The sequence below is a fragment of the Oncorhynchus mykiss genome, chromosome 27 (genome assembly GCF_057628025.1).
Source record: "Oncorhynchus mykiss isolate SJ-2025 chromosome 27, ASM5762802v1, whole genome shotgun sequence".
NCBI classification, from domain to species: Eukaryota; Metazoa; Chordata; class Actinopteri; order Salmoniformes; family Salmonidae; genus Oncorhynchus; species Oncorhynchus mykiss.
In genome coordinates, this window is record NC_143048.1 from 51,137,326 (window position 1) to 51,159,457 (window position 22,132).

The 22,132-nt window shown below is 46.2% G+C and overlaps 1 protein-coding gene across 1 annotated transcript in view; it reads right to left on the reverse strand.

Annotated features, from left to right (window-relative positions):
• Positions 1-22,132, reverse strand: part of LOC110519322 (contactin-5) — a 533,080-nt gene that overhangs the window by 94,064 nt on the left and 416,884 nt on the right. The window contains exons 15-16 of the mRNA XM_036964829.2: positions 9,247-9,367; positions 2,392-2,550 (exon numbers count right to left, since the gene is read on the reverse strand). Coding sequence (XP_036820724.2) covers positions 2,392-2,550; positions 9,247-9,367 — 280 coding nt within the window. The remainder of the gene's footprint in view (positions 1-2,391; positions 2,551-9,246; positions 9,368-22,132) is intronic.

Here is a 22,132-nt window from a genome sequence, read left to right on the forward strand (position 1 = left end):
AAGTCTCCCATTCCCCATGTCTTCAGATAACTGCCCAGAACTCTGTTCTTATCAAGTCTCCCATTCCCCATGTCTTCAGATCACTGTTCTTATCAAGTCTCCCATTCCCCATGTCTTCAGATCACTGTTCTTATCAAGTCTCCTATTCCCCATGTCTTCAGATCACTGCCCAGAACTCTGTTCTTATTAAGTCTCCCATTCCCCATGTCTTCAGATCACCGTTCTTATCAAGTCTCCCATTCCCCATGTCTTCAGATCACTGCCCAGAACTCTGTTCTTATTAAGTCTCCCATTCCCCATGTCTTCAGATAACTGCCCAGAACTCTGTTCTTATTAAGTCTCCCATTCCCCATGTCTTCAGATCACTGCCCAGAACTTTGTTCTTATTAAGTCTCCCATTCCCCATGTCTTCAGATCACTGTTCTTATCAAGTCTCCCATTCCCCATGTCTTCAGATCACTGCCCAGAACTCTGTTCTTATCAAGTCTCCCATTCCCCATGTCTTCAGATCACTGTTCTTATTAAGTCTCCCATTCCCCATGTCTTCAGATCACTGCCCAGAACTTTGTTCTTATTAAGTCTCCCATTCCCCATGTCTTCAGATCACTGTTCTTATCAAGTCTCCCATTCCCCATGTCTTCAGATCACTGCCCAGAACTCTGTTCTTATCAAGTCTCCCATTCCCCATGTCTTCAGATCACTGTTCTTATTAAGTCTCCCATTCCCCATGTCTTCAGATCACTGCCCAGAACTACTGTCTCTGTGTTCTTATCATTAACACCAGGGCACTCTGTCAAGCTGACTGCTCTTCAAACACTTGCTGTTAACTCTGTTTGAAGGAAGAAGTACAATGTGTCCCAAATGGCATCCTATCACCCATATAGTACACTGCTTTAAAACCAGAACCCTAAGGGTCTGATCAAAAGTTGTGCAGTATATTAGGGAATAGGGTTCCGTGTGTAATTCAACCCTACAGCTAGCTTAAAGCTCTCTTTCCCTATGTGCTAATCTGAACAAGTTCACCACTTTCCACATGCATCACTGGGACTAATTGTCTTTCCTTCAAATAGGGTGCTATAGGGCTCTAGTCTAAAGTAGTGCACTACGTAGGGAATCGGGTGCTATAGGGCTCTAGTCTAAAGTAGTGCACTACGTAGGGAATAGGGTGCCATTTGGGCGACAACCATTGTGAATCATTCTACATCTATGGACATGATTCATTATGGAGCTCTAAACTTTTCTATTATTCGTATCCTCTGTACGCACACAGCAGCAGCGGAACAGATTACACCTACTGAGTCGGCAGTCTTCCTTTGACATTAACAGATCATTATAGATGGGTATTACTGTCAAGATACGGGAAAATGAAGCCATTTAAATGGGAACAGCTCAGTAAAAATCCTGTGGTTTTCTCACTGCCACCTCAGGAATTAGCTTTGACCTTAAAAGATACAGGTTCATTTTCTGTTAACCTTTTGACATCATTCTGAGTGTAATTTAAACCACTGACATTTCATTTTGAGCTGAACATACTTTTTTTTATTAAGTTCTGTTGAACAACAGCCAAGTTTTAAACAGAACATAAGAGTTAGAATGAATACATAACAGTTCAACTATATTCAGGGTGGCCCTGACTGGAGAAACTCAGCTGAAGGACGAGAGGTGTTGAGTTGAGCTCTTTGTCGTCTAACAGATGCCTGCACCTCCAACAGCTTGTCTCCAGTCAGGGCCACCCTGAATCTGCAGCTAGTCTCCAGTCAGGGCCACCCTGAATCTGCAGCTAGTCTCCAGTCAGGGCCACCCTGAATCTACAGCTAGTCTCCAGTCAGGGCCACCCTGAATCTACAGCTAGTCTCCAGTCAGGGCCACCCTGAATCTACAGCTAGTCTCCAGTCAGGGCCACCCTGAATCTGCAGCTAGTCTCCAGTCAGGGCCACCCTGAATCTACAGCTAGTCTCCAGTCAGGGCCACCCTGAATCTACAGCTAGTCTCCAGTCAGGGCCACCCTGAATCTGCAGCTAGTCTCCAGTCAGGGCCACCCTGAATCTGCAGCTAGTCTCAGTCAGGGTCACCCTGAATCTGCAGCTAGTCTCCAGTCAGGGCCACCCTGAATCTGCAGCTAGTCTCCAGTCAGGGCCACCCTGAATCTGCAGCTAGTCTCCAGTCAGGGCCACCCTGAATCTACAGCTAGTCTCCAGTCAGGGCCACCCTGAATCTACAGCTAGTCTCCAGTCAGGGCCACCCTGAATCTACAGCTAGTCTCCAGTCAGGGCCACCCTGAATCTGCAGCTAGTCTCCAGTCAGGGCCACCCTGAATCTACAGTTGGAGGCAATAGATCCTCTATGCAACTTAACATCTCTGGCGTAAAACAAACAGGACAGCATCCATACCTGTCCTGAGGGTCTGCCAGCCCAGGGAGAAGGGGCTCCGGGCCTGGAGATTGTAGCTGCTGATGGGGCTGTGGTTGTCCACCCCTCCACTCCACGACAGGGTGGCTGTAGTGTCCTTGATCTCCTCTACTATCACCACACCAGGGGGTCCTGGGGGGCCTAGAGAGAGAGAGAGAGAGAGAGAGAGAGAGAGGGGTCAAAAGGAAGAGATTCCCAAACCTTCCATAACAAAGCCATCATCTACAGAGAGGAGAAGAGGAGAGGAGAAGAGTCCCCTAAGCAAGCTGGTCCTGGGGCTCTGTTCACAAACACAAACAGACCCCACAGAGCCCCAGGACAGCAACACAATTAGACCCAACGAAATCATGAGAAAACAAAAAGAGAATTACTTGACACATTGGAAAGAATTAACAAAAAAACAGACTAGAATGCTATTTGGCCCTAAACCGAGAGTACACAGCAGCAGAATACCTGACCACTGTGACTGACCCAAACTTAAGGAAAGCTTTGACTATGTACAGACTCAGTGAGAATAGCCTTGCTATTGAGAAATGCCGCCGTAGACAGACCTGGCTCTCAAGAGACGGCAGGTTATGTGCACACTGCCCACAAAATGAGGTGGAAACTGAGCTGCACTCCCTAACCTCCTGCCCAATGTATGACCATATTAGAGACACATATTTCCTTCAGATTACACAGACCCACAAAGAATTCGAAATTGTATAATTGTATATTATCTACTTCACTTGCTTTGGCAATGTTAACATGTTTCCCATTCCAATCAAGCCCCTTGAATTGAATTGAATTGAAGTAAATAGAAAGAGAGAGAGAGAGAGAGAGAGAGAGAGAGAGAGAGAGAGAGAAAGAGAGGGAGATAGGCAGAGAGAGATGCAGAGAGAGATAGAGAGAGGCAGAGAGAGAGAGAGAGAGAGAGAGAGAGAGCGAGAGAGAGAGAGCGAGAGAGAGAGAGCGAGAGAGAGAGAGAGAGAGGCAGAGAGAGATAGAGAGAAAGACAGTGAGAGGTAGAGAGACAGTGAGAGAAAGAGAGAGAGAGTGTGTGAGGGGAAGACAGAGAGAGTGGAAGACAGAGAGAGATAGAGAGAGAGAGAGAGAGAGAGAGAGAGAGAGAGAGAGAGAGGCAGAGAGAGAGAAGCAGAGAGAGAGAGGCAGAGAGAGAGTGGCAGAGAGAGAGAGAGGCAGAGAGAGAGAGAGAGAGAGGCAGAGAGAGAGAGAGAAGCAGAGAGAGAGAGAGGCAGAGAGAGGCAGAGAGAGAGAGGGAGAGAGGAAGAGAGAGATGCAGAGAGAGATAGAGAAAGGCAGAGAGAGAGAGAGAGAGAGAGCGAGAGAGAGAGAGAGAGGCAGAGAGCAATAGAGAGAAAGACAGTGAGAGGTAGAGAGACAGTGAGAGAAAGAGAGAGAGAGTGTGTGAGGGGAAGACAGAAAGAGTGGAAGACAGAGAGAGATAGAGAGAGAGAGGCAGAGAGAGAGAGAAGCAGAGAGAGAGAGGCAGAGAGAGAGAGGCAGAGAGAGAGATAGAGAGAGAGACAGTGAGAGAAAGAGAGAGAGAGAGAGTGTGAGGGGAAGACAGAGAGAGAGATAGCCAATGCCAATACCATGTACCAGATGCTCAGCAGGCTCTGCTCACACTTACTGGCCTGAGGCCATACCACGACCAACAACATTGGACACTTTATGGAACAAAAAGCCTTCACTATATCATCCTGGAATATGCAAGGCCTGAGGTCATCCGCCTCTGGCCTAAAGAGCAGGAACCCGGACTTCACCAAAGAAATCGGTAATACAGACATTGTCATCCTGCAAGAAACCTGGTATAGAGGAGACGGACCCACTGGTTGCCCTCTAGGTTACAGAGAGCTGGTAGTCCCATCCACCAAACTACCAGGTGTGAAACAGGGAAGGGACTCAGGGGGTATGGTAATTTGGTATAGAGCAGACCTAACTTACTCCGTTAAATTAATCAAAACAGGAACATTTTATATTTGGCTAGAAATTCAAAAGGAAATTATCTTAACAGAGAAAAATGTCCTCCTGTGTGCTACCTATATCCCCCCACTAGAATCCCCATACTTTAATGAAGACAGCTTCTTCATCCTGGTGGGGGAAATCAATCATTTCCAGGCCCAGGGACATGTACTAGTCTGTGGCGACCTAAATGCCAGAACCGGACAAGAACCTTACAACCTCAGCACACAGGGGGACAAACACCTGCCTACAGGTGACAGTATTCCCTCCCACATATGCCCCCCTAGGCACAACTATGACAACATAACAAACAAAAACGGGTCACAACTCCTGCAGCTCTGTCGCACGCTGGGTATGTACATAGTCAATGGTAGGCTTCGACGGGACTCCTATGGTAGGTACACCTATAGCTCATCTCTTGGCAGTAGTACTGTAGACTACTTTATCACTGACCTCAACCCAGAATCTCTCAGAGCGTTCACAGTCAGCCCACTGACACCCCTATCAGACCACAGCAAAATCACAGTCCACTTGAACAGAGCAATACCCAATCACGAGGCATCAAAGCCAAAGGAACTGAGGAACATTAAGAAATGCTATAGATGGAAGGAATGCAGTTTGGAAACCTACCAAAAAACAATTAGGCAACAACAAATTCAATCCCTTCTAGACAATTTCCTGGGTAAAATGTTTCACTGCAATAGTGAAGGTGTAAACTTGGCAGTAGAAAATCTTAACAGTATATTTATCAGCTATATCAGCTTCCTTATCAAATCTAAAAATCTCAAATAGAAAACCGAAGAAAATGAACAACAATGACAAATGGTTTGATGAAGAATGCAAAAATCTAAGAAAGAAATTGAGAAACCTGTCCAACCAAAAACATAGAGACCCGGAAAACCTGAGTCTACGCCTTCACTATGGTGAATCACTAAAACAATACAGAAATACACTACGGAAAAAGAAGGAAGAGCACGTCAGAAATCAGCTCAATATAATTGAAGAATCCATAGACTCTAACCACTTCTGGGAAAATTGGAAAACACTAAACAAACAACAACACAAAGAACTATCTATCCAAAATGGAGATGTATGGGTAAACCACTTCTCCAATCTTTTTGGCTCAATAACAAAGAATAACGAGCAAAAACATATACATGATCAATTACAAATCTTAGAATCAACTATTAAGGACTACCAGAACCCACTGGATTCTCCAATTACCTTGAACGAGTTACAGGACAAAATAAAAACCCTCCAACCCAAAAAGGCCTGTGGTGTTGATTGTATCCTTAATGAAATGATCAAATATACAGACAACAAATTCCAATTGGCTATACTAAAACTCTTTAACATTATCCTTAGCTCTGGCATCTTCCCCAATATTTGGAACCAAGGACTGATCACCCCAATCCACAAAAGTGGAGACAAATTTGACCCCAATAACTGCCGTGGAATATGCGTCAACAGTAACCTTGGGAAAATCCTCTGCATTATCATTAACAGCAGACTCGTACATTTCCTCAACGAAAACAATGTACTGAGCAAATGTCAAATTGGCTTTTTACCAAATAACCGTACAACAGAACATGTATTCACCCTGCACACCCTAATTGACAACCAAACAAACCAAAACAAAGGCAAAGTCTTCTCATGCTTTGTTGATTTCAAAAAAGTCTTCGACTCAATTTGGCATGAGGGTCTGCTATACAAATTGATGGAAAGTGGTATTGGGGGTAAAACATACGACATTATAAAATCCATGTACACAAACAACAAGTGTGCGTTTAAAATTGGCAAAAAACACACACATTTCTTCACACAGGGTTGTGGGGTGATGCAGGGATGCAGCTTAAGCCCCACCATCTTCAACATATATATCAACAAATTGGCGTGGGCACTAGAAAAGTCTGCAGCACCCGGCCTCACCCTGCTAGAATCTGAAGTCAAATGTCTACTGTTTGCTGATGCTCTGGTGCTTCTGTCACCAACCAAGGAGGGCCTACAGCAGCACCTAGATCTTCTGCACAGATTATGTCAGACCTGGGCCCTGACAGTAAATCTCAGTTTAACCAAAATAATGGTGTTCCAAAAAAGGTCCAGTCGCCAGGACCACAAATACAAATTCCATCTAGACACTGTTGCCTTAGAGCACACAAAAAACTATACATACCTTGGCCTAAACATCAGCGCCACAGGTAACCTCCACAAAGCTGTGAACGATCTGAGAGACAAGGCAAGAAGGGCATTCTATGCCATCAAAAGGAACATAAATTTCAACATACCAATTAGGATCTGGCTAAAAATACTTGAATCTGTCATAGAGCCCATTGCTCTTTAAAGTTGTGAGGTCTGGGGTCCGCTCACCAACCAAGACTTCACAAAATGGGACAAACACCAAATTGAGACTCTGTATACAGAATTCTGCAAAAATATCCTTCGTGTACAACGTAGAACACCAAATAATACATGCAGAGCAGAATTAGGCCGATACCCACTAATTATCAAAATCCAGAAAAGAGCTGTTAAATTTTACAACCACCTAAAAGGAAGTGATTCCCAAACCTTCCATAACAAAGCCATCACCTACAGAGAGATGAACCTAGAGAAGAGTCCCCTAAGCAAGCTGGTCCTGGGGCTCTGTTCACAAACACAAACAGACCCCACGGAGCCCCGGGACAGCAGCACAATTAGACCCAACAAAATCATGAGAAAACAAAAAGATAATTACTTGACACAATGGAAAGAATTAACAAAAAAACAGAGCAAACTAGAAGGCTATTTGGCCCTAAACAGAGAGTACAAAGTGGCAGAATACCTGTCTACTGTGACTGACCCAAACTTAAGGAAAACTTTGACTATGTACAGATTTAGTGAGTATAGCCTTGCTATTGAGAAAGGCCGCCGTAGACAGACCTGGCTCTCAAGAGAAGACAGGCTATGTGCACACTGCCCACAAAATGAGGTGGAAACTGAGCTGCACTTCCTAACCTCCTGTCCAACGTATGACCATATTAGAGATACATATTTCCCTCAGATTACACAGATCCACAAAGAATTCGAAAACAAATCCAATTTTGATAAACTCCCATATCTACTGGGGGAAATTCCACAGTGTGCCATCACAGCAACAAGATTTGTGACCTGTTGCCACAAGAAAAGGGCAACCAGTGAAGAACAAACACCATTGTAAATACAACCCATATTTATGCTTATTTAAAAAAATTGAAAACAGCTGCAGCTTCACTCACACACATTATTATTATTATTATTTTGTCATCTAGCAGACACTCTCATCCAGAGCAATTTACAGTAGCAAACAGGGTTAAGTGTCTTGCTCAAGGGCACATCAACCTATTTTTCACCTAGTCGGCTTGGGGATTTAAACCAACAACCGTTCTGTTACTGGACCAACCCACGATCCACCCACAGACAGAGTGAAGGAGAGAACAGGAGGACCCGTGAGGACAGCTGGTCCAATGATAACCAAAAGGTTGAGTGTTCCACAGAAGGGACCATTAAAGGGTCGGTTTAAAAGGTACATTTGCATTCCGAGGAGGGATATTAATATGCATTCAGTGTCGCCATGAGAACCAGCCGGTGTGATTCTGAAGTCTATTGAGAGGAGAGCCATGTGTGTCGTGGTGGGTTTAATAAGTAGATTGAATGGTGGAGAATATATAATGGAGGATTCAGATTCTGGATTTAGAGTAGCTCAGGCAGGACAACCCATCTCATCATCCAATCCCATGACCCCCCCCCCCCCACCACCCCCACCACACACACACACACACACACACACACACACACCACACACATGCAAACACACACACACACACACACACACACACCTCCTTCATCCCACCTCCTCCATCCCTCCACCTCCATCCCTCCTCCTCCATCCCTCCTCCTCCATCCCTCCTCCTCCATCCCTCCACCTCCATCCCTCCTCCTCCATCCCTCCTCCTCCATCCCTCCTCCTCCATCCCTCCTCATCCTTCAATATGAAAGGGGCATTTCAGCGTCATGCCAATCACCTGTCTAGAGCTCAAAGCCGACAGCCCTCCATGGGTGATGTAACAAGGGGGCAAACCAGTGATCCATATCACAGCCCTCCGTGGGTGATGTAACAAGGGGGAAACCAGTGATCCGTATCACAGCCCTCCGTGGGTGATGTAACAAGGGGGCAACCAGTGATCCGTATCACAGCCCTCCGTGGGTGATGTAAAAAGGGGGTAACCAGTGATCCGTATCACAGCCCTCCGTGGGTGATGTAAAAAGGGGGCAACCAGTGATCCATATCACAGCCCTCCGTGGGTGATGTAACAAGGGGGCAACCAGTGATCCATTTCACAGCCCTCCGTGGGTGATGTAACAAGGGGCAACCAGTGAAGGGTTGAGTGATAGTATCAGGAGGGTTGAAGGTGTCTCCTAACCACAGATCTAATCTGCATCCCAAACGACACCCTAATAGTGCACTACTTTTGACCAGGGCTCATAGGGCTCTGTTAAAAAGTACCACACTACATAGGGAATAGGGTGCCATCAGTCCATTTCCCACCTTATCCATTAGAAGATGAAACAACATGTCTTGTCTGTTCACCCTCTGAACAGCACACAGACACAATCCATGTCTCAGTTGTCTCAAGGCTTAAACATCCTTATTTAACCGGTCTCCTCCCAATTATCTACACTGATTGGAGTGGATTTAACAGGTGACATCAATAAGGGATCATAACCTGGATTCGCCTGGTCTGTCTGTCATGGAAAGCATTCCTAATGTTTTGTTCACTCAGTGTATAGTGAATAGGGTGTAATTTAGGACACATCTTATCATAGATCTGTAGTTGAGGCCAGAGATAAGGAGCTCACCTCTAACGAGGACTTCAGCCTCAGCAAACACCGTGTCGGCGCTGGTCTGAGCCCGGCAGCCGTATTTCCCAGCATGCTTCAGCAGAATGCTTCTGATCATCAGATCCACCGTGGAGGACTGCTGTGTGACAAGTAGAGAGTCAACAACAACAAGTTAGTGTGTGTGATTACAGTATCTGTGTGACAAGTAGAGAGGGATTCAAAAACAACATCAAGTTAGTGTGTGTTTCCGTGCGTGTGTGTGTTTCCGTGTATGTGTTTCTGTGTCTGTGTGTGTTTCCGTGTGTGTGTTTTCGTGTCTGTGTGTGTTTCCGTGTGTGTGTGTGTTTCCGTGTGTGTGTTTCTGTGTGTGTGTTTCAGTGTCTGTGTGTGTTTCCGTGTGAGTGTGTGTTTCTGTCTCTGTGTGTGCTAACTAATTAAAAATCTAAGTCCGACCTCTTTGTACTTGACACCTGAGAAATGCTTGTAACAACCTGTACTGGTCTCATACAGGCTTAAATAGATACTCGTCTTCTCCCTCTCTCTCTCCCTCAAACATCTTCTCCCTCTCTCTCTCCCTCAAACATCTTCTCCCTCTCTCTCTCCCTCAAACATCTTCTCCCTCTCTCTCTCCCTCAAACATCTTCTCCCTCTCTCTCTCCCTCAAACATCTTCTCCCTCTCTCTCTCCCTCAAACATCTTCTCTCTCTCTTGAAATGAGAAACGCCAAAGGCAAGACGGGAGAATCATTCAAGGTCTGCAGACATCTACTTAGCATGGAACCTGATTAAAATGGCATTCCATGAAGCAGCCAGAGGAGTGTGACTATAGGTTGTTGTCACTGCTAGTGCCTCTCGCTTCTCACCTCTCCCTCTCTACTCTCCCTATCTACTCTCCCTATCTACTCTCCCTCTCTACTCTCACTCTCTACTCTCACTCTCTACTCTCACTCTCTACTCTCACTCTCTACTCTCACTCTCTACTCTCCCTCTCCACTCTCCCTCTGCCTCTCCCTCTCCACTCTCCCTCTCTACTCTCCCTCTCTACTCTCCCCTCTCCCTCTCTACTCTCCCTCTCTACTCTCCCTCTCACTCTCCCTCTCCACTCTCCCTCTCTACTCTCCCACTCCACTCTCTACTCTCCCTCTCTACTCTCCCTCTCTACTCTCCCTCTCTACTCTCTCTCTCCACTCTCCCTCTCTACTCTCCCCTCTCCCCTCTCCACTTTCCCACTCCTCTCTCCCTCTCCACTCTCCCACTCCCTCTCTACTCTCCCTCTCTACACTCCCTCTCCACCCCCACTCTCCCTCTCCACTCTCCCACTCCCCTCTCCCTCTCTACTCTCCCTCTCCACTCTCCCACTCCTCTCTACTCTCCCTCTCTACCCTCCCTCTCCTTCTCCCCTCTCCCTCTCTACTCTCCCTCTCTACTCCCCCTCTCTACCCTCCAGGGGCGCCGTACTACACTGGCTGACCCTGTAAAACAACACATTACACTGCACCTATCATACTACTAACTGACCCTAACTGACCCTGTAAAACAACACCTATCATACTACTATGACTGACCCTGTAAAACAACACCTATCATACTACTATGACTGACCCTGTAAAACAACACCTATCATACTACTATGACTGACCCTGTAAAACAACACCTATCACACTACTATGACTGACCCTGTAAAACAACACCTATCACACTACTATGACTGACCCTGTAAAACAACACCTATCATACTACTATGACTGACCCTGTAAAACAACACCTATCATACAACTATGACTGACCCTGTAAAACAACACCTATCATACTACTATGACTGACCCTGTAAAACAACACCTATCATACAACTATGACTGACCCTGTAAAACAACACCTATCACACTACTATGACTGACCCTGTAAAACAACACCTATCATACTACTATGACTGACCCTGTAAAACAACACCTATCATACAACTATGACTGACCCTGTAAAACAACACCTATCATACTACTATGACTGACCCTGTAAAACAACACCTATCATACAACTATGACTGACCCTGTAAAACAACACCTATCATACTACTATGACTGACCCTGTAAAACAACACCTATCATACTACTATGACTGACCCTGTAAAACAACACCTATCACACTACTATGACTAACCCTGTTAAACAACACCTATCACACTACTATGACCGACCCTGTAAAACAACACCTATCACACTACTATGACTAACCCTGTAAAACAACACCTATCATACTACTATGACTGACCCTGTTAAACAACACCTATCATACTACTATGACTGGCCGTGTAAAACAACACCTATCACACTACTATGACTGGCCGTGTAAAACAACACATTACACTGCACCTACCTGTATTTGTCTACCTAGCTGGAGAATGGGGGAGAGCATGGGTGGTATGCTGAGGAGAAGACAGGGCCTGTCTCTGCAGATACCTGGTAGTTGGCCAGGGACATGGCCTGTGTCTGCAGATACCTGGTAGTTGGCCAGGGACAGGGCCTGTCTCTGCAGATACCTGGTAGTTGGCCAGGGACAGGGCCTGTCTCTCCAGATACCTGGTGGTTGGCCAGGGACAGGGCCTGTCTCTGCAGATACCTGGTAGTTGGCCAGGGACAGGGCCTGTCTCTGCAGATACCTGGTTGTTGGTCAGGGACAGGGCCTGTCTCTCCAGATACCTGGTAGTTGGCCAGGGACAGGGCCTGTCTCTCCAGATACCTGGTGGTTGGCCAGGGACAGGGCCTGTCTCTCCAGAGTTTTACCTGGTAGTTGGTCAGGGACAGGGCCTGTCTCTCCAGATACCTGGTAGTTGGCCAGGGACAGGGCCTGTCTCTCCAGAGTTATATCTGGTAGTTGGTCAGGGACAGGGCCTGTCTCTCCAGATACCTGGTAGTTGGCCAGGGACAGGGCCTTTCTCTCCAGATACCTGGTAGTGGCCGGGGACAGGGCCTGTCTCTCCAGATACCTGGTAGTTGGCCAGGGACAGGGCCTATCTCTTCAGAGTTATACCTGGTAGTTGGCCAGGAACATGGCCTGTCTCTCCAGAGTTTTACCTGGTAGTTGGTCAGGGACAGGGCCTGTCTCTCCAGATACCTGGTAGTTGGCCAGGGACAGGGCCTGTCTCTCCAGAGTTATACCTGGTAGTTGGCCAGGGACAGGGGATATCTCTCCAGATACCTGGTAGTTGGCCAGGGACAGGGCCTGTCTCTCCTGAGTTATACCTGGTAGTTGGCCAGGGGCAGGGCCTGTCTCTCTAGAGTTATACCTGGTAGTTGGCCAGGGGCAGGGCCTGTCTCTCTAGAGTTATACCTGGTAGTTGGCCAGGGACAGGGCCTGTCTCTCCAGATACCTGGTAGTTGGCCAGGGACAGGGCCTGTCTCTCCAGATACCTGGTAGTTGGCCAGGGACAGGGCCTGTCTCTCCAGATACCTGGTAGTTGGCCAGGGACAGGGCCTGTCTCTCCAGAGTTATACCTGGTAGTTGGCCAGGGGCAGGGCCTGTCTCTCCAGAGTTATACCTGGTAGTTGGCCAGGGACAGGGCCTGTCTCTGCAGCTCCTGGTAGTTGGCCAGGGACATGGCCTGTCTCTCCAGATACCTGGTAGTTGGCCAGGGACAGGGCCTGTCTCTCCAGAGTTATACCTGGTAGTTGGCCAGGGACAGGACCTGTCTCTCCAGAGTTATACCTGGTAGTTGGCCAGGGACAGGGCCTGTCTCTCCAGATACCTGATAGTTGGCCAGGGACAGGGCCTGTCTCTCCAGATACCTGGTAGTTGGCCAGGGACAGGGCCTGTCTCTCCAGAGTTATACCTGGTAGTTGGCCAGGGCCAGGGGATGTCTCTCCAGATACCTGGTAGTTGGCCAGGGACAGGGCCTGTCTCTCCAGAGTTATACCTGGTAGTTGGCCAGGGGCAGGGCCTGTCTCTCTAGAGTTATACCTGGTAGTTGGCCAGGGACAGGGCCTGTCTCTCCAGAGTTATACCTGGTAGTTGGCCAGGGGCAGGGCCTGTCTCTCTAGAGTTATACCTGGTAGTTGGCCAGGGACAGGGCCTGTCTCTCCAGATACCTGGTAGTTGGCCAGGGACAGGGCCTGTCTCTCCAGAGTTATACCTGGTAGTTGGCCAGGGGCAGGGCCTGTCTCTCCAGAGTTATACCTGGTAGTTGGCCAGGGACAGGGCCTGTCTCTGCAGCTCCTGGTAGTTGGCCAGGGACAGGGCCTGTCTCTGCAGCTCCTGGTAGTTGGCCAGGGACAGGGCCTGTCTCTCCAGATACCTGGTAGTTGGCCAGGGACAGGGCCTGTCTCTCCAGAGTTATACCTGGTAGTTGGCCAGGGACAGGGCCTGTCTCTCCAGAGTTATACCTGGTAGTTGGCCAGGGACAGGGACAACTGAGAAAGGGAATTGCAGTATTTGTTTTTCCAACCAAATTGGATCCTGTTCCCTATACATTGCATTGCTTTTTTGTCCATCAAAATGTAGAGCCTTATGTACCGAATGAGGAGAATAGGCAATCAGGTGCCATTGAGAGCCAGTGATGTGACCATAGATAGGAGTATTGACACGGTTCTGATCTCGACATAAACATCATCATCGTGTGTCACTGTCATATAGAAGCAGGAGAAAAGAAGCAACTGACATCAGACACAATGCTTTAGGTAATGATATGGTAGGTGATATATGGTGATATGGTATGGAATGGTAGGTGATGATGGTATGGTATTGATATGGTAGGTGATATGGTATGCTTTAGGTAATAACATGATAAGCTGCATCCTACCTTTAGCATTAGTAGTTAGGTAAACGTGTCAGAAATGTAAATGCCAACTGTGCAAATGTTTTCTAATTAACGGAAAAGGGAAATGGGATATTTTGCCAATGAATCCCTTTTTCTACTTACCCAGAGCCAGATGCTGGTATAAAGGACTTCCCTTGCCTAGTTTCCTCCTGATTCAGCTCACACGAGCCTTGAACCCAGGACCTCTGCCTTGCTAGCACACATAACCGTCCTCCTGAAGCCTCTCGGCAGTCGTCACCATCGAAAAGTTAACCATTTGTTGGAGCAAGTGGTGAGTACGTTTCCCACATGTACAATCCAATCAGCTTAATGCTAGTTAAACAACGAGACCGCCAAACTACCTTAACCTCCTTCAAACTGCACGGAGAGACATAACATGGTATCCTTGACTTCATCTGACTTTGGGTGAGCAGGAAAAGGGCTTGATTGCCAAAATCTTGCATTATCCCTTTAAGTGAATACTGGTATCGATTCATTCAATATAATGATACACTGGTATATCAGCTCCTGTCAATCAGCCCCTCTTCTACATACATCTATCTATATGCTCTTCAGCTTCCATTAACTTCTCTCCATCCACATTACCCTGTCAGAGTCTAACAAGGGGTTAATGCATTACCATGTCAGAATCTAACCAAGGGGTTGATGCATTACCCTGTCAGAGTCTAACAAGGGGTTAATGCATTATCATGTCAGAGTCTAACAAGGGGTTGATGCATTATCATGTCAGTGTCTACCAAGGGGTTGATGCATTACCCTGTCAGAGTCTAACCAAGGGGTTGAAACATTATCCTGTCAGAGTCTAACCAAGGGGTTGATGCATTACCCTGTCAGAGTCTAACCAAGGGGTTGATGCATTACCCTGTCAGAGTCTAACCAAGGGGTTAATGCATTACCCTGTCAGAGTCTAGCAAGGGGTTAATCCATTACCCTGTCAGAGTCTAACAATGGGTTAATGCATTATCATGTTGGAGTCTAACCAAGGGGTTAATGCATTACCATGTCAGAGTCTAACACGGGGTTAATGCATTATCCTGTCAGAGTCTAACCAAGGGGTTGATGCATTACCCTGTCAGTCTTACCAAGGGGTTAATGCATTACCCTGTCAGAGTCTAACCAAGGGGTTGATGCATTACCCTGTCAGTCTAACCAAGGGGTTGAAACATTACCCTGTCAGTCTAACCAAGAGGTTAATGCATTACCCTGTCAGAGTCTACCAAGGTGTTGATGCATTACCCTGTCAGAGTCTAACCAAGGGGTTGAAACATTACCCTGTCAGTCTAACCAAGGGGTTAATGCATTACCCTGTAAGTCTAACCAAGGGGTTAATGCATTACCCTGGCAGAGTCTAGCAAGGGGTTAATGCATTACCCTGTCAGAGTCTAACGAAGGGGTTGATGCATTACCCTGTCATAGTCTAACCAAGGGGTTAATGCATTACCCAGTCAGTCTAACCAAGGGGTTAATGCATTACCCTGTCAGTCTAACCAAGGGGTTAATGCATTACCCTGTCAGTCTAACAAAGGGGTTGATGCATTACCCTGTCAGTCTAACCAAAGGGGTTGAAACATTACCCTGTCAGACTAACCAAGGGGTTGATGCATTACCCTGTCAGTCTAACCAAGGGGTTGATGCATTACCCTGTCAGTCTAACCAAGGGGTTAATGCATTACCCTGTCAGTCTAACCAAGGGGTTAATGCATTACCCTGTCAGAGTCTAACAAGGGGTTAATGCATTACCCTGTCAGAGTCTAACAAGGGGTTAATGCATTACCCTGTCAGAGTCTAACCAAGGGGTTAATGCATTACCCTGTCAGAGTCTAACCAAGGGGTTAATGCATTATTTGTAAATTATATCAGGACAGGAGAAGAACAGGGAGATTCATCCTCATTAGTACAGAGATGAGAACAGGGAGATTCATCCCCATCAGGACAGGGATGAGAACGGGGAGATTCATCTTTATTAGTACAGAGAGGAGAACAGTGAGATTCATCCCCATCAGTACAGACAGGAGAACAGGGAGATTCATCCCCATTAGGACAGGGATGAGAACAGGGAGATTCATCCCCATTAGTACAGGGAGGAGAACAGGGAGATTCATCCTCATTAGTACAGGGATGAGAACAGGGAGATTCATCCTCATTAGTACAGGGATTAGAACGGGGAGATTCATCCTCATTAGTACAGGGATTAGAACGGGGAGATCCATCCTCATTAGTACAGGGATGAGAACAGGGAGATTCATCCTCATTAGTACAGGGATGAGAACGGGGAGATTCATCCTCATTAGTACAGGGATTAGAACGGGGAGATTCATCCTCATTAGTACAGAGATGAGAACAGGGAGATTCATCCTCATTAGTACAGGGATGAGAACAGGGAGATTCATCCTCATTAGTACAGGGATTAGAACGGGGAGATTCATCCTCATTAGTACAGAGATGAGAACAGGGAGATTCATCCTCATTAGTACAGGGATGAGAACAGGGAGATTCATCCTCATTAGTACAGGGATGAGAACGGGGAGATTCATCCTCATTAGTACAAGGATGAGAACAGGGAGATTCATCCTCATTAGTACAGAGATGAGAACAGGGAGATTCATCCTCATTAGTACAGAGATGAGAACAGGGATATTCATCCTCATTAGTACAGGGATGAGAACAGGGAGATTCATCCCCATCAGGACAGGGATGAGAACAGGGAGATTCATCCCCATCAGGACAGGGATGAGAACAGGGAGATTCATCCTCATTAGTACAGGGATGAGAACAGGGAGATTCTTCCCCATCAGGACAGCGAGGAGAACAGGGAGATTCATCCCCATTAGGACAGGGATGATAAACCCTGATGGGGTGTGTGTATCAGAGAGGGAGAGACACGTGTTTATGTGTGTGTTTGTTTCTGAGAGAGTGTGTGTGCGTGTGTGTGTGCGTGGGGGGGGGGGTGGGGGGGGGGATTTACCCATTACTCCACTGTAGTCAATAGTTGAAGGCTGAATTTATCTCCTCATTTCAAGCCATCAGCCCTTTCAATCTTCTAGCTCGTTCCTCTCCACATGGAGAAAGACACTATCCCACTCCCATATAAAATGTATCATACCAGTTGGAGGTGTAGAGGGAGAAAGAGAAGAGGTCTGAAACAACCTTGGTCTGTTCAGGTGGTGTGTTTGTGTGTGTTGTATATGTACACTGGGTGTGTGTTGTGATGAACATGTGTTCATTTGTGTGAATTAACGTATATTACTCACTCTCTCCTCTATTGCCTGCCTGCCTGCCTGCCTGCCTGCCTGCCTGCCTGCCTGCCTGCCTGCCTGCCTGCCTGCCTGCCTGCCTGCCTGCCTGCCTGCCTGCCTGCCTTACTGCCTGCCTGCCTGCCTGCCTTGCCTGACTGCCTGCCTTGCCTGACTGCCTGCCTGCCTGCCTGCCTGCCTGCCTGCCTGCCTGCCTTACTGCCTGCCTGCCTTACTGCCTGCCTGCCTGCCTTGCCTGCCTGCCTGCCTGCCTGCCTGCCTGCCTGCCTGCCTGCCTGCCTGCCTGCCTGCCTTACTGCCTGCCTGCCTTGCCTGACTGCCTGCCTTGCCTGACTGCCTGCCTGCCTGACTGCCTGACTGCCTGCCTGCCTGACTGCCTGCCTGCCTGACTGCCTGCCTGACTGCCTGCCTGCCTGCCTGCCTGCCTGCCTGCCTGCCTGCCTGCCTGCCTGCCTCCCGATACACATGACAGTGTGATTCACTGAGTCTCTGTGTTGCCGTTGATACACATGACAGTGTGATTCACTGAGTCTCTGTGTTGACGTTGATACACATGACAGTGTGATTCACTGAGTCTCTGTGTTGACGTTGATACACATGACAGTGTGATTCACTGAGTCTCTGTGTTGACGTTGATACACATGACAGTGTGATTCACTGAGTCTCTGTGTTGACGTTGATACACATGACAGTGTGATTCACTGAGTCTCTGTGTTGACGTTGATACACATGACAGTGTGATTCACTGAGTCTCTGTGTTGACGTTGATACACATGACAGTGTGATTCACTGAGTGACATACGGGGTTGTGTGACCTTCAGATGGATTGATTTTCATTGAAGGTTAACAAGACTTGGGTGCAATGAGCCGTGCCTAAAGTCAATAACTATAAAAACCCTTCAGACAACAGTGACTCTGGGTCGTCATTGTATTTAGGTGTTTGCATATGGCTCTTAGTATAGGAAAATACAGGCTACATTATCTTGACTCAATATAATGTCAGGAAAATATAGATTATTTTCTTTTATTTAACCAGGTAGGCTAGTTGAGAACACCTTTATTTAAACAGGTAGGCTAGTTGAGAACAAGTTCTCATTTACAACTGCGACCTGGCCAATATAAAGCAAAGCAGTGCGACACAAACAACAACACAGAGTTACACATAAACAAACGTACAGTCAATAACACAATAGAAAATAAATCGATGTACAGTGTGTATAAGAGTAGGGAAGTAAGGCAATAAATAGGAAATAATTATAATTTAGCATTACATTATTATCTTTACTATAATGAATACTGGCACTCAGCGTTCAGCCTTCACAAAATCCATAACAATGTAGTTATTTAATTTAATTGAAATGTCCTTCACGGGATAAGTAATATATACAACACATAGTATACTAATGTTTTAATACAGCGCATTCAGAAAGAATTCAGACCCCTTAACTTTTTCCACATTTTGTCACAGTAGATCCATATTCTAAATTGATTAAATATATTTTTTTTCTCAATCTGCACACAATACCCCGTAATGACAAAGTGAAAATAGTTTTTTAGAAATTTTTGCAAATGTATTAAAAACAGAAATACCTTATTTAAATAAGTTTTCAGACCCTTTGCTATGAGACTCTAAATTTAGCTCAGGTGCATCCTGTTTCCATTGATAATCCTTGAGATGTTTCTACATCTTGACTGGAGTCCACCTGTGGAGTCCACCTGTGGTAAATTAAATTGATTGGGGCCTGCTGAATGGTGCAGTGGTCTATGATGCAGTGGTCTATGATGCAGTGGTCTATGGTGCAGTGGTCTATGATGCAGTGGTCTATGATGCAGTGGTCTATGGTGCAGTGGTCTATGGTGCAGTGGTCTATGGTGCAGTGGTCTATGGTGCAGTGGTCTATGATGCAGTGGTCTATGGTGCAGTGGTCTATGGTGCAGTGGTCTATGGCGCAGTGGTCTATGGTGCAGTGGTCTATGGTGCAGTGGTCTATGGTGCAGTGGTCTATGATGCAGTGGTTTATGATGCAGTGGTCTATGGTGCAGTGGTCTATGGCGCAGTGGTCTATGGTGCAGTGGTCTATGATGCAGTGGTCTATGGCGCAGTGGTCTATGATGCAGTGGTCTATGATGCAGTGGTCTATGATGCAGTGGTCTATGATGCAGTGGTCTATGGCGCAGTGGTCTATGGTGCAGTGGTCTATGATGCAGTGGTCTATGATGCAGTGGTCTATGGTGCAGTGGTCTATGATGCAGTGGTCTATGATGTAGTGGTCTATGGTGCAGCGGTCTATGGTGCAGTGGTCTATGGTGCAGCGGTCTATGGTGCAGCGGTCTATGGTGCAGTGGTCATCGCAGTGCAAGCTGTACCACTAGAGATTCTGGGTTCGAGTCCTCTGTTGCAGCCAGCCGCGACCATGAGGTGGCGCACAATTGGCCCAGCGTCGTCCGGGTAAGGGGAGGGTTTGGCCGGCAGGGATGTCCTTGTCCCATTCCACACTAGCTACTCCTGTGGAGGGCCGGGCGCAATGCACGCTGACACGGTCGCCAGGTGCACAATGTTTCCTCTGACACATTGGTGCAGCTGGCTTTTTGGGTTAAGTTGGCATCAATGTGTCAAGAAGCAGTGGCTGGGTTGTGTTTCGGAGGACGCACGGCTCTCGACCTTCGCCTCTCCCGAGTCGGTACGGGAGTTGCAGCGATGTGACAATTTGCAAAAATAAAAAATAAACTGTTAATGCTTTGTCGTTATGGAGTATTGTGAGTAGATTGATGAGGGAAAAAACAATTCGATACATTTTAGAATAAGGCGGTAACGTAACAAAATGTGGTCTGAATACTTTCTGAATACTTTCTGAATACTTTCTGAATACTTTCTGAATACTTTCTGAATGCTTTCTGAATACTTTCTGAATGCTTTCTGAATACTTTCTGAATACTTTCTGAATACTTTCTGAATACTTTCTGAATACTTTCTGAATACTTTCTGAATACTTTCTGAATGCACTGTATAAACACGGAACAAAAATACAAACAAAACATGCAACAATTCCAAAGGTTTTACCGAGTTAATGTTAATATATGGAAATCAGTCAATTTAAATGATTTCATTAGGCCCTAATCTATAGATTTCACATGACTGGGAATTCAGATATACATCTGTTGGTCACAAATACCTTATAGAGGTCAATTGATTAATCGGCCATAAGGCCGATTTCGAGTTTTCATAACAGTTGGTAATCGGCATTTTTTGGACGACGATTACATTGCACTCCATGAGGAGACCTGGTACGTGAGTCCAGCAAGGAGCCAAGGTAAGGTGCTAGCTAGACAATCTTATAAAATAAAAAAATAAATCTTAAAATAATCACTAGTTAACTACACATGGTTGAGAATATTACTAGTTTAAATAGATTGTCCTGCATTGCAAATAATCAATGCGGTGCCTGTTCATTTATCATCGAATCACAGGCAAACTAGTGATGATTTAACAAGAGCATTCGTGGAAAAAGTAGTTGCACCAATGTATAATTGAGGGAGAAGGGCCTTGGTCAGGGAGGTGACCAACAACCCGATTGTGACTCTTGACAGAGCTCCAGAGTTCGTTCCTCTGTGGAGATGAGAGAACCTTCCAGAAGGACAACAATCTCTGCAGCACTCCATCAATCAGGCCTTTATGGTAGAGTGGCCAGACGGAAGCCACTCCTCAGTAAAATACACATTATAGCCTGCTAGGAGTTTCCCAAAAGGCACCTAAAGACTCTCAGACCATGAGAAACAAGATTCTCTGGTCTGATGAAACCAAGATTGAACTCTTTGGCCTGAATGCCAAGCGTCACGTCTGGATGAAACCTGACACCATCCCTACAGTGAATCATAGTCGTGGCAGCATCATGCTGTGGGGATGTTTTTCAGCGGCAGGGACTGAGAGACTAGTCAGGATCGAGGGAAAGATTAACTGAGCAAAGTACAGAGATCCTTGATGAAAACCTGCTCCAGAGCGGTCTGGACCTCAGACTGGGGTGAAGGGTCCCCTTCCAACAGGACAATGACCATGCATATTCAGTTAAAATAAATTCATGTTAGCAGGCAATATTAACTAGGAAAATTGTGTCGCTTCTCTTGCGTTCTGTGCAACAGAGTCAGGGTATATGCAGCAGTTTGGGCCGCCTGGCTCATTGTAAACTGTGTGAAGACCATTTCTTCCTAACAAAGACCGTAATTAATTTGGCAGAATTTTACACAATTATGACATAACATTGAAGGTCGTGTAATGTAACAGCAATATTTAGACTTATGGATGCCAGCCGTAAAATACTCAACGTTTTCTTTTCGAAATGATAGTTTCCGGATTTTACCATATTAATGACCAAAGGCTCGTATTTCTGTGTGTTTATTTCATTATAATTAAGCCTATGATTTGATATTTGATAGAGCAGTCTGACTGAGCTGTGGTAGGCAGGAGCAGGCTCATAAGCATTCATTCAAACAGCACTATCCTGCGTTTTGCCAGCAGCTCTTAGCAATGCTTGCTTCACAGCATTGTTTATGACTTCAAGCCTATCAACTCCTGAGATTAGGCTGGCAATACTACAGTGCCTATAAGAATATCCAATAGTCAAAGGTTTATGAAATACAAATGGTATAGAGAGAAATAGTCCTAAAATTCCTATAAAACTACAACCTAAAACTTCTTACCTAGGAATATTGAAGACTCATGTTAAAAGGAACCACCAGCTTATACTGTATATACACACACACACACACACAGTATATAAACTGTGGACAGGACCCTGTCTTTCAAAGATAATTCATAAAATTCCAAATAACTTCACAGATCTTCA